Consider the following 13,918-nt stretch of genomic DNA (forward strand, 5'->3'; position numbering starts at 1 on the left):
CTCAAGGCAGCACTCCAGTCCTTGTCTTAGAAAATGGGGAGAACTGATTTCAAAAACACATGCCTGTCATTATTTCTGGAGAGAGAGGCAGCCAGTGTGGTCGAATGACAGCATATCCCTAACTGACCCCTAAAGACTTTGCTGGAAAGTGGCTTGGTGTTACTCCCAAGAAAACACTCCAGGGTGAGAGCAGGATGATGCAGGGTTGGCTCTGTTGAGTTCTGTGGGACATGGGGAATGATGGTTTTAGCTTGGCCTTGTCATATCCTGAGAGTACAACTTGAGTACGTTGGATTTACTTGCTATTTATTTCTTCTTTGAACTGTGTTTTAGATACTTTCATGCTCATTTACACCTGTATTTGTTAATGAGTATGCACAGTAAAGTAGGAAAGACAGGGCAGTCCCCTTTCCTCCTTTGTGCCTCTCTGTTAGATCATTTGATGATATTAGAGAGTGAAATGGTTTTCCAAAATGAGTTTCTGGAACCCTTAGTGGATTTTCTATATCCAGGCCATCTTTATTCCTCATTATTATGTATAATGAGGAGTCACTGTAAAAGGAAAATCATCTTCCCAGCTGCAGTTTTTCATCATAAAAACTCAAAGGTGGGAATTTGTATTTTATTTCCCTACCCCCTCTGTGGGATCAGTTCTGGATAAAAACTAAACAAAACCAAAATAACCCAACTCTTCAGTGGTGACATTACTCTGTTAAAACCTATTTTATAGTTAATATTGTAGGGATTATGAAATGTTTTAGTTTAGGTATGTAAAGGGTAATAAGGATTCTCATCTGTCCTGTATTGTTTGTCCAAATCTTTTTAAACATTTTAATCCTTTAATTATGTGTTATTGTAGAGTGGAATATAGAAAAAAGTCTGTCCCATGGATATCCACTTAGATGACTTTACCTGGATTTTGCCCCCTATACTAAAGCAATATTTTGAAATGGATAAAACGCAAATGTGAAAGAAACATAGAGGAAGTTGTTCTAGAAATTGGGCAGTATTCACATAGATGAGTTCCTTGACAAACGTTTTTACAATCTTGTCCCTTAACTGTAAATCCCAGGATACGGGCTGTACTTGAATCCCTGATTTACCAGGTATTTATGCATGAAATTCAAACTTAGCCTTGCAATTTAGGTATTTCATTTATTTTGACCATAACTGAGCTGTTTCTGTAATTGAACAAAAACAAGTAATTGACCTTGACTGGGAGCATGAACTCATATATTAGAATTTCCTGGTTATTCCTAAATTTAAAGTTTTAAAATGTCTTTTCTGGGTATGTTTTTTCACTTCTGGTTGAATTATGCTTCCTATGTTGAGGTATTAACTATAGTTTTCTCAGGTTCTTAGAAATCACTGACGATGTAATAAGCCATGTACATATGCACACACCCTAGTATAACACCATTACTTATCTTTAAAAGAAATGTGAAATGTTGGTGTGGTTTGAAAAACCTTTTACCAATAATACCTTAAATTATTAACAATGAAATAGGTAATTACCTTTGTCTTTTGTTTACTTACTCTTTGTATGTCATTGACCTTGGACAATGAAACTAGATCAATTTCCGTTTCTACTTAAGTTCGCCTTCTGGTTTCATACATCGGCACAAAAATCACTTTTAGGATTTCTAAAACTTTAAAGTATTTTCACAGTATTTTAAACTAGGTTTATCATGAATGATTTAAAAAAATTACACATGACACTAAAGGTACTACCTACCATAATGGAAAAGATTTTTAAGTTCTGCATTAGAATCTAAAACATCTCTGAATCAGAAAACAGTACATAGAAAATCCACAGACAGGGAGAAGGTATTTGCATCACATAAAACCTACAAAGGATCCATAATTTATAAAGATCTGCTATAAATTAAGAGAAAAAAACAATTCCACAGAAAAATAGCAAGGGACGTGAACAGGCAATTGACAGAAGAGGAGACACACACAGAAAATAAAAATGTGAAAAAAATTATCACTCTGATTAATAATTGGGGAAATGCAAACTAAAGCCATGATGGGAAACCTTTCAGGTTGTCAAAAGTTAGTCTGACAGTTTGGATGTTAGCAACAATATGGAGCATTGGGAATCTTACACATTATTTGTAGAAGTCTAAACTGACACAGCCTCTTTGGAGAGCAACTGGAAACTAGTAAATTGAGAGACTGGGATTCTCTTCAACTTAATTTTGTTGCTAGATATTTATAGCCTTGAAAAACTCTCTCTCATGTGCACAAGAAGACATGTACAAGAATTTCACTGAAGCACTATTTATAGTAGTAAAAATTTGGAAACAGTATGTCCCTCATCTGGAAAACAGGAAAATAAAACTGTAGTATACTCAGATGGTAGAATATTACATAGGAGCAAAGATGACCCAATTAGAGCTACCTATATTAATATGGATAAACCTCATAAGATACAATATTAAGAGAGAAAGCAAGTTGCAGAATATGTGTAGTATTTTATGATTGGTATAAAAATTTTAAATATGAAAAATAATACTGTGTACTATTTATGAATACCAATGTACAAAGTAAGAATATAGAAATAAGTACTGGAATCTAAGGTAGTGGTTACCTTGAGTGGGGCATGAGATGGGAGGGGAATGGGAACGGGGAGGGGTATAACAGGAGTTTCAACTGTATATTATATTTCTTAGGCTGTTTGGTGGGTACATGGTGTCCTTTATACTTTATAACTTTTTTGTTAAGTAAGTCAAATTTTATAAAAAGATGCAAGAAAGCTGGGTCAAATGATAAATGTGTTTTATCTCAGGAACTTTGGCTTTCAGTTGGTTTTAATTTCTGCCTTATACGTTGGGGTGTGTGTGTGTATTTTACTGTGAGGATTTATGTAACCAGAAAAATAATAAAGCTATTTTCATTTTCCAGTGAAAATGAAAAAATACTTTTAATACTAGGTTACATTTCTCTTCATAATATTCTTTCAAATTTTCATCTTTAAGACTAATTTCACAGCAAATCAAATACTCTTTAATGCAGAGTTTTAACACTATATTTTTTCATTTCACAAATATTGGATTCTTCTCTGTGAATTTTAAGAATTAAATATTATTTGCTTTGCTCCATTACCTGAAATGGTCATTTCAGAGACATGGCCTAAGACAAACCTGTAGACTGTTATAACTTCTAGTGTTTATTTACAGGAGAGAGTTGGGTAGAACAGATGTTTAAGGGGTTATAGTATAATGTGTTGTAATACTGTTATTACCATAATATGACTAGCATTCATCCTATACTATTTTCTTTTCACCACTACACCCCCACAACCAACAGACTCCTAAATTACCTAAATTAGAAACCTTAAGATTAGGCAAGGGAGCTTTTAATAATCCTAGCCTACACTACCTCCCCAGATATTTTAGTTTAATTGGTCTGGGGTAGGCCCTAGACATCAACAAACTTTTTAAAATTCCACAGGTGATTCTAATGTACTGGCAGGGTAAGAACCACTGCTTCTTAAAGTACAGTCCCTGGACCAGCAGCATCAATATCATCTGAGAACTTGTTAGAAATGCAGATTTTTGCACCCCCTTCCCAGACATATAGGATCACAAATTCTGTGGGTGGGGCACTGGAATCTGTGTTTTAATGGCTAAGGTTTGAGAACCACTGGTCTCTAATGCTTCTCAAGCTTGAATGTAAAAAAACCCTTCACAAGGTCTTGTTAAAATGCAGATTTTGATTCAGTTGGTCTAAGGTGGGGACTGAGATTCTGCGTTCCTAATAGACTCCCAGGTGATACCAGTGCTGTTTGTCTGAGGATTATACTTCGAGTAGCAAGAGACCCTACTGAAAGCCTCTTGGGCCGTACCCCAGACCCGTTGAATCAGAATCTGATTTTAACAAGATTTCCAGGTGTTTTGAATTCACATTACAGTATTTGTAATGTAGAAGGAAAATCAGGACATGCCAGTATCTAAGGGGGATGAGAGCTTGAGAAGCAAAAATCAATATTGTAAAACACTGAAAAAAATAAAGGTAGGATAAGAACTAAAAATGTGTCTTTCATGTTTTATTATTTTTTATTGTTGATGGTGACCCTAACAAGAATAATTTCATTGGAGTAGTGGAGGCAGAAGTCAGAAGTAGATTGAGGACCGAATGAAAGGTGAGCACTTAGAGACAGGTATATACAGATCTTTAAAGGAGAGAATTTTCAAAGGAGGTCAGGATTTAAATGTGTTTAAATGTTTATAGGAAGGAAGTAGAAACAGAGAGGGAGAAGTTGAAGATGCTAGAGAGAGAGGAAGCTAGATGCCTGAGGAGATGACACCCACAGCTTACCTAAGAAATAGGCTAAGGAAGGAAATGGACAAGAGTTCAGAAGAGAGAAGCTCCTGGGGTGGTGGGTGACTGGGAAGAAGTGGAAGAGAGCAGGACTGGGAGGGGTTGAACATTTTTTTTCTCTTTGAAGTAGGAGCCTACTGTTGTATACGCCTCATCCCCCACCCCAAAGAAACAGCTGCTAGTTTTAAGATTGCTGAAATCATAGTATTCTTTTGTTTACTGTCTCTCCTCTAATGGAATGTAAACTCTCATATGAGGACAAGGTGTTTCCACCTCTATCCACAGCTCCCAGGACCTGGCACACATAGATACTCAGTAAGTATTGTATTTGCTGAATCAATGAACGAATGGTAGATTATCGGTATAGCTGCTCACTTATTATATTTTTCACTCTGTTGTGAACGCACCATAAAATTTTATACCCTCTCACTTAAAAATTTTGTTTGGTAAACTTGAGATGTTGGTTACTAGTATTTTTTTTAATGAATCTCTTTTCGGGAAAAGCGAGAACTTAAGGAGCAGAGAACATTAGAATAGCCATGTGGAGTGAGAATGGCTGTGGAATGTAAAGGATTGCTGGGGATGAAAGAACTAGTCTTCATAGCACGTATCTCTTCATTTCTTTCTTCCCAACAACACACATCCTTTTCCCTATGGAAATAATTTTTACCGGGACAGATCAGAGGGAGCACTTATATAGGAATGTTCTTTGATTGTGATTAAATTAGTAAATCAGTATTTCTAAGGATCTATGATTAATACAGTATAATATCCTTATCAAAGAAAAATCTTTGTTGCCATGGAATTCATCAGAATAGACTCTTTCCTTTAAAGTGAAATTGTCTATTAAAATGTAAGCTTATGGAAATTCTTTAAAATTTCATCTTTGTTCTCCACAGAACTCTAAGGAGGTTTTTAGTATACTGGTTAGGTCTGATATTGGTTGTACGTGGATGGATAGCCTATAGACTAAAAATACGATTGTTGCAAAGATGTTTAATTCTGGCATTCATATAGATATTACTATTATATTTTGCTGAATATTTGTATATAATTATGTGTGGATAATTGTTTGGCATATTAAAGAGAGAACCTGAGATGTAATTCTTTACTCAGTGCAAAACACTACTATCTGTATAATATAATAATGTTCATATTAGAAAGAATTATTGAAAACTCAAATGTAAGGATTGTACTAGATAATTATAGCGATTGGGAAGAGAAATAAAATGTGTAAATATTAGGAAGGCCACTTCCGAGAATTTAAAAACTATGTTCTATATATCTGATATTGTTCAGGAATGTTGATCAACTCATTCCTCTAAATATGTGTGTTGGAGGTGGGTGTTGATCGTGGGCTTTGAGAATAGCACAGATAAATTTAATTACTAGTAAGATTATATTTTAAATTCAAGAGGAAGTCTTCATCATTATCATAGTAATAATATGCGTTAAATGCATGATCCTATAGAAAGGACTGTGAGTTTGATAGAATTTAGGTCAGAAATGAACTGTCTGCAAAGTGATTGTAATGTGGTGCAGACACAGGAAAATGGGCCTTGTTCATTTATGGTATGAGTTCACTCATGGCACATTTGTCCAGCAAATCTCTTATGCTGTGGACAGTTGTGTTACAATGTCTTTCTTCTGGTGATCATGGAAAGGAGTTCTAAGGAGAAAAGTCTGTATTGAGGAAAAATTATATCAATGAGAGGTCTTTTTCCCTGGGTTTTTCTCAATAATTTAAAATAGCATTACAGGTAAGAAAAACTAATTTGCCTGGATTTATATAGAATGAAGATTGTTTCTCACTTCCACAGAAATAAACACGGGTTGTTTTTCTTTTTGAACAATTAACTTTCGAAGATATCTTTGGTTTTGGGTGAGATAGTAGGCTAGTTGGCTGCCTTCTTTGTGCACTGTTAACTCTGGTGATATATTTTCTTTCTTTCTTTTTTTAAAATAAATTTATTTATTTATTTATTTTTGGCTGCGTTGGGTTTTCATTGCTGCGCCCGGGCTTTCTCTAGTTGTGGTGAGTGGGGGCTACTCTTCATTGCCGTGCGTGGGCTTCTCATTGCGGTGGCCTCTCGTTGCAGAGCGTGGGCTCTAGGCACGTGGGCTTCAGTAGTTGTGGCATGTGGGCTCAGTAGTTGTGGCTCGCAGGCTCTAGAGCACAGGCTCAGTAGTTGTGGCGCACGGGCTTAGTTGCTCCGCAGCATCTGGGATCTTCCTGGACCAGGGCTTGAACCCGTGTCGCCTGCATTGGCAGGTGGACTCTTAACTACTGTGCCACTAGGGAAGTCCCTCTGGTGATATATTTTCTTTAATAATCTAGATCAGGCTACCCAAGCTGTTTATTGTACAGTATTATTAAAAAAGATGTATTTTCTTTTCAAATGTATAACTGAAAGGGAGAATTTTCTCCTGCCATATACAAGGCTTTTGTTCATTATTTATTTGGAATAAATGGGGCCAGAGAGTATGAGTGCAGTTAGATTTCGTTGGAGGGCGGATTGCAAAGACTTTTTGAGGCATGATGTGCAAGTGAGTGTTTTTAAATCTCAGAGGTGTGATTGTGTCATAACAGCCATAACCTCTGGGCTTGCTTTATTACTTTTATTAAAACAAATCTGTATGGGGGTGCTATGTATATTTTGGTGATGAAGGAAATGAGGTGGTTAATTTATTATGTGAACAGCACTTTCAACTAACCACAGCGTGATTCACTGAGAGAGCGGTGGAAAAGCCTAGCTCTGTAGAAATGACTGCTTTTTGATTTGTGGACCTTAACTTTCAGCACCAGAGCATGAAGTTTATCTACAAAATGGTTTCTTCCTTTTTTTCCCCTGTAAGGTTTTTGTCCAACTTTAAACTTGAAATTTTTTCCTTTATTTTATTTTGGGTATTTAATGAATGTGAATGATCTAAATAGTTCTGCAAGTTAAGTAGGGGGGGAGAAAAGAAAGGGGCTCATGTGTTAGGGTATTAGGGAAGTGGGTAACATCTTTACGGTTTCCAGGTAGCCCACATATACCTCAGAGGAGAACTCCATAAATAAGTCAATCTGCTAACCCCTCCACCAATGAGGATAGCTATCTGGTATCAGATATGAGTTAAGAAAAAGTGAGGCACCTGTTGTTCTTCCCTTTTGTTGGATGCATTTATAAACAAATGCTGTAGTAGAAAAGAAAATCAATCTTAGGTAAAACAGTCTCTGACAAATGTTTGTTTGGAAGTGGGGGGTGGTTATGGGAGAAGGTGAGGATATCATGCCACCTAGAAGTACACACACTCTAGAAGGAAATTAACAGAACAGCCATCCACCTGATAAGCTTTTGGGGTATAAAGCACTTGTTGTATACTCATAGCAACAGCCACTGAGAGACCAAGAAAAGGTTGTTTTCTCTGGAGTTGTGCCATATCCAGCATCATCTGGTGATGTGAACCTGATGGAAAATAGGTCATCTTCCTGGCAGTATTTTTGAAAGACCCCTTCGTTTTCCAGATGTGCCAAGTGTCAACCACTTACAAACAGAAGGACTCAGAAATCAATCAGTCTTAACTGATAAGAATTCATTAAAGCATTTTATACCTGGCATATTACAAGCCTCTATGAAAGTAAGGATGACAGTCAGTTTTATATTTTCTCTCTGCTTCTTTGGAGTGACACACCACATATCTCTTCAGAGCCCTAAATTTCCTCTAAAAATTATGTCATTCCCTCATAGCGCTTCCCCAGCGAGTTGGCAAAGGCCAGAAGAAACATTATTTGTATAGTTTAGAGACAGTGTAGAGGAGGGAGGTCCAGGCCTGTGGTTTATGTAAACAGGGTGGACTGGGAGGGGACACTGGCACCCTGGTTGTGTTGTTATTTAGTCATCACGTGCTGTCAGTCCTGGTGAGAACGTGTCCACTTTGAGACTGATTCAGCCACAGTGATTAGTTATGACCATCCATGGTCACAGACTATGGTAAGAATTTAATTTTAAAAGGAATTGGATTGTAGGCAAGACTTAATTTTAATGACATTGGTTGGGCTTCTCAAACTTTCAGGTATCCTTACTAGTAGAATGAAACCATGTTTTGCACATTCCGAGAGACAGTATGTTTGACACCATGTGCATTTGTCTTCATCATGGTTTGGTTACTTTTTAAAGGATTGAGATTTAAAAATTATGGTAAGGACGTGGTTTTAAATAAAGTGGAACACTGTAGTTGAGAGTGAGACAGGAGAATTTCTCTTCTTGTAGAGAAATTCTGTATTTATCATTAAGTTTGCAAAGGAAATTTGGATTCTAGATTAAAATACTTGGTTAGTCATACCTAGGGCACATAACTATGCTCTTTGACATATGCCCCCCCTTGCAGGTGTGTAGTTATAATTCAGGGTGTGTTTAAAGGGAACTTACCTTAGACTGAAATTGTGTAAACGTTCTCACTGGTCCTTTCTTCATTTCAGTGTGGTTCAGTGAAATGGAACACAAAGCCCCAGTTCACCAAAGGGAGCTGTGGTCTTGTTTTGGTTTAGCTGCATTTGCTTTGTGACCTTGGGAAACTAATTTTACTTCTTCATGCCTTGTTGGAAAATAAAATAAGGTTATCTGTATGGTTTCTGAATGTTAAAAGGAATATATATATTTCAGATATATATTTCACATATATATGAAAATGCCCAAAGGTGCATTTTATTTCATATGATGGAACTATCAAATAAACAGATTCCATTGATGTTGGTGGGGTTTTTTTTAAACCTTTGTGTTAAGGTTCTATTTATTTCTATTATTGATTCATATGCTGAGCTTCTCAAGTATTCCTAGAATCATTTAATTTCAAGTCACAAGGGACCTTAGAGGTCATTTAGTTCACACTAGCAGGTATAAGCATGTTCATTGCCTTCTGCTAAAAGGGAGGACAGAAGAATCTGCAAGGAAAACTTCCAGAACAAAGGATCAGAGTGGCGGCATTGCTGTGCTCATAATCCAGGAATGAGGAAACAGGCCCATTGCCTGAGCTGCCTCATATAAATAGTAATGACAGGACGTGTTGCACAGGGGAAAGATAGGCATTTGAAGTTGAATTAGAAAGTACACTTTAAACTTCTGTTAGTTATTACCTAGAGAATGTTTTGTAAGTCTGTAGTGCTTTACTTGTTATCCTTGCATATCTGATTCTTCTGTTGTGGTTCACATCTAATGTTTAAATTGACTCAGTATTTTGGAGGTGGGAGGGGAAGAGGGTAGAACAGTCAAAAACAAACACAACAGAAACAAACTCCTCACTTGGTTGGGATGCATGATCTGGTTATGGATTGTCAATAAGAAACAGCTGTTTGTTTGTTGACAGCCTGCCTTGCCTCGCCCATAATCAAGCTGTTTCTCATCATATAATTACCAAGTCTTTAGTATTTGAGGTTTGTTGTAGATTTATAGTTGGTTATATAGCATTTGCCAAAACGTCATAGTTTAGATAAAAAATTAGTGATTCCCCTGTAGTGATTCTACTGAAATATGAATGTGGGTTGTAATAAAAGAAAGATGCCTGAAGAGGTTTCTGAAATTCATTTCAGGCTTGAGGGAATGTAGAGGGTGTCTTGTGTGTGTTTTCTAATGAGGGAGTTTCAGTGTAACTTCCCCGTCTTGTAGACTACTGCCAATCAGAAAAGGGTTCTGTGTTCTCTCATTTTCTCTCTCTTCCTCCCTCATTCCTTCCTTCCTTCCTTTCCTTCCTCCCTCCCTTCCTTCTTTCCTTCCTTCCTCTTTCCCCTTTCTTTCTTCCTTCCTTTCCTTCCTTTTTTCTTTTTCTTTCTTTTCTTTCCTTTGTTTTCTTTTCCTGAGTGTAGTTAGGCAGCACTGATGTGGGCAGCAGGATAGATTTTTTTTTTGGTGTGGAAGGACATGGTTTTGTTCCTTTGTTCCTTCTTTTTCTGTCTTCTTACAATCCTGTTCCAGTGTCGAAGCCAAGAATGAAAGGAAAGTTAAATTCTGAGAGTCCAAGGTGATGTTTCAGCCTCCTGGGTAGCTTTACTAGCTGGAAAAAAAAAAAAAAAAAGCTGAATGTGCCTCTTAACCTAAAGAGAACCTATCGAGGACATTTTATAAACAAACCCCTTTCAATCTGGATTATGCTGAGTGAGGTCCATTTTGAAATAAGAGTAACCCTGGGTTTTAAGAAAACAAGCCAGAAAGGTGAGGTTTCTGTTGCTTCATTTAGTTTTATTCTTCAAAATAGAGCAAAAAGGGTTTCTAATCATGATTAAATCGCAGCTTCTCTAGGAATGGAAAAGTTTCTCTCTTAATGAATCTTTTCACAGTGCAGTTACTTCAAAAAAACACCCCTTTAAAAACTACGGTGCCACGAATTTTTATTTTCATAAACTCCAAAGTAATGTAACAATTTCTTCTTCCTTTGATAGGTTTAAGATTAAAATGGAATTTAGAATATTTTTAGTAATTTTTTTCTCTTTGATCTCAAAGGCATTACATAAATGATAGTCTTTCTCTATATAAATATGTATTTTTAAAGATAAAGTAATGTGGGAAGAGTGCTTTTTTGTTATAGACGGTGTGACTACAAAAGGGAATACTTTAAAATTTGTAAAAAGTAAAATTTTGAGAAAAGTATATGTATATATATATATAGTTTTTATTTCTATTTGCATGTGTTTATGCTCTATCTTTCATTAGAAATCCACATATACTTTTTTCTAAAAGCATAAATCATAGAAATAGTTTACTTTAAAAGAATGTGTCGAAATTGCTTGATCTCTCATAGCCAGATGATCCCAAACGTCAGTGGGAATTTGACTAACAATGATTTCACCAGGTGGCTAGTGGTCAGTACTTAAGATTGTTAGCAGAATATGAAATGTTCTGAATTTGCATGTGTGTTTTAATATACCATGAGAATGACATTTCATTTTCTAATAGCTACTTTAAGCTATTTAATTACAATTAGTATCAGGGCAAGACTTAATTCTTTATCTTAACACATGAACTATACCATGAAGTTGGAGTCCAAAATTAAAAGGTTATGTATGGCTTAACTGGAACAGGTAGGATGTGGTGGGGTGTAAAGATGAGTATTTTTATATGTGCAGCTGTGCATATATTCTTAGGGCCCTATTAGCCAAAATCTGTTGTCTTAGTAGTACTCAGGTACATAATTCGATCAAATGAATCACAGATGATCCATTTTAGAAGCACTTTACTATTTGGTGTCAGGGGAAGAGAATTTAGTTGTAATTTTAAGAACTTCATCCCCAAATTATTTAATGGTATATTAAATTTTAGCTGCCCAAAATCTATGTGGACAAAAATTATTGTTATAAAGAAAAGATGTGCAAATTCTTATTCCAGCTGCCTTTTAAGGGGGGAAGGGAGAAATTTAGGAGATGTCACAGGCTATTATTACAGCTTTTTATCTTGTTTCTCTGTGTTACACTTTTTTCGGTGAAGCTTTCTCAAAAACTATGCTAAAAACCCATTATTATAGAACTATTAAAATTACTGTTTTAGTATCCAGTGATTAATACCCATGACCTTTATTTTTGGATCAGCTTCATAAATATATACATTTTTCTGTGTCAGTCATTGTCTAGAATTTCATTTTTGTTCTGCTTTCTATTACATACCATGAATTATATGAAATTAATTTAATCGCTACTGCAAACAGAAATTAAATGTGCCCTAATCCAGAGTTACGTTGTTTGCTTTTACAACTGTAAGTCATAAGTAATTAATTTTCCTTGGAAAATTAATTCACTTACCATTCCCAGTAGCATCATATGTTGACACAGGGTTATAGATAGTTTAATATTTTTCTTCAGCATGCTGGCCTCAACTTTAGAAGACCTTAAAGGAAAACAAATTAAAATTTACTCAACTGTATATAATTTGGAGTTATTTAAAATAAGTATTGTTGTTATTGCTATTATACAGGTGATGACTTGAAAATTATATTCAAACTTTACAAAATCTCCATTAGTATATTAACAAGTATGAAATTATATATTTTTTAAAGTTGTTCATATGACAGTAGCCATTAAAATTTTTATTCCTCAATTCTGAATGAAACAGTTTACTTGACAAGCAATCTGACAGCAGTAGCATGAAGAGTTTTACCATCACTTAATTGATGAGGAAGCAAAGTGAGTAACTTACTTGCTGAACATTTTGACCACTTAGGATAGCAAGCCATCATGTCTGATTCTTATAGAGCTTATTTTCAATATTTAACCCCAGTCAATAGAAAGATTTCCATCAAGGTCATCTTAAAACCTAGACTATGAAAGATATCTAGTTTTAAACCCCCAGATATTTTTTATTACATTGATTGCTCTTCTCTACTTCTTTCATCCTTTCCTGTTTAATACTTTTTTCCCCTTGCTTTCCAGAAAGGCTAATGTGGAAAATGAAATAGGTAAAAGTCTTTCAGTTAAATAAGTTAGGTTTCCCCTAGCTGCTTCTTATATTCTGGGAACTCAGAAAATATGGGCAAACCAAACTTAGCTTTTCTTTTGCATTTGCCAGGAGGTTATTTTGTAAGGTGATTTTTTTTTTTTTTTTTTTTTTGCTGGTTCATAGAACTCTATAAAACATATAGTGTTTATTACTTTATATTTATTTAAGTCACTAAGGTGAAACTCTAGTGATGGTGGCAGTGTTACAGTTTTAACAAGTGGGGGCTTATTTTATAAATGTGTCTTTGTGGCCATAGCTTTAAAAAATGTGGGGAGTTAGCAGTGAAATGCTCTTTATGCCTTTTGGAAAGCAAATTTGCTGTTTAATTCCAGTATAAAAGTACTACCAGAATACAAAATCACCACCATTATTTTTTGTTACTATTCATTGTCATACTCAGTTTTTGGATCTGTACTCTCAGGATTGAACTACATATATTCCAAAGCTGTATCAGGAAGAAAGTGTTTTACTTGCTACTTCTGTCCTAAGGAGGATGACAGAGGAGTCCTCTTCCCTGTACTTTGGAGGGTTTCTCTATCTGAGTGGCCTTCAGAATTATGATAATAATTTTCTTTTTTATCATCATCAGACAAAATGAAAAAACTACAGGTGTCAAGTCATGTACATTTATGTTTGTGCTCTGACCCAAATATGGATTGTTTCACAGTCAGGTTTAAGGGAAAGCAGGCTTTCAAATATAATTTATGTAGGCATCCCAGGCAATGGTTATTTTTAAAAACTTTATCCCTGAGTCTATTACCGTATACCTGCAGTGTGATTATGTATAAATATGTATGATAATTCTGCATGCATTTTTACACAGTTTTAAAAAATGCCTCTGCCTTCTTTCTGAGATGAACACTACAGCTTTAGTTTATCCTTGTTTTGAGTGGAAAAGTAAATGTGTGTTTACAGAAAGTTGCTATTATCAATCTGCATTTTATTTCACAATATATTCTCTCAAAAATTACATTTAAATGAGAAGTTTTGTCACATTGTTATTACCTTTTATTTTGTGTCAAAATGAATATCTTAGAGAAACATTTCAGTTCATAGTGAGCTAAGGAATGTAGAGGGGTTGCGTTTATGGTATGTGTACAAAAGAAGGATGCAAGGGTGTGGAGAAAGGA

The 13,918-nt window shown here is 35.4% G+C and overlaps 1 protein-coding gene across 5 annotated transcripts in view; it reads left to right on the forward strand.

Annotated features, from left to right (window-relative positions):
- Window positions 1-13,918, forward strand: part of SRBD1 (S1 RNA binding domain 1) — a 221,141-nt gene that overhangs the window by 127,424 nt on the left and 79,799 nt on the right. For 3 of the 5 annotated variants that reach the window (XM_060168674.1, XM_060168675.1, XM_060168678.1), the window contains exon 17: window positions 4,612-4,641. The exons of the other annotated variants lie outside the window; for them this stretch is intronic. In XM_060168674.1, the coding sequence (XP_060024657.1) occupies window positions 4,612-4,641 (30 nt within the window). The remainder of the gene's footprint in view (window positions 1-4,611; window positions 4,642-13,918) is intronic. 5 annotated transcript variants of the gene reach the window in all.

Source organism: Lagenorhynchus albirostris, chromosome 13 (assembly GCF_949774975.1).
Source record: "Lagenorhynchus albirostris chromosome 13, mLagAlb1.1, whole genome shotgun sequence".
In the NCBI taxonomy this organism is placed as follows: Eukaryota; Metazoa; Chordata; class Mammalia; order Artiodactyla; family Delphinidae; genus Lagenorhynchus; species Lagenorhynchus albirostris.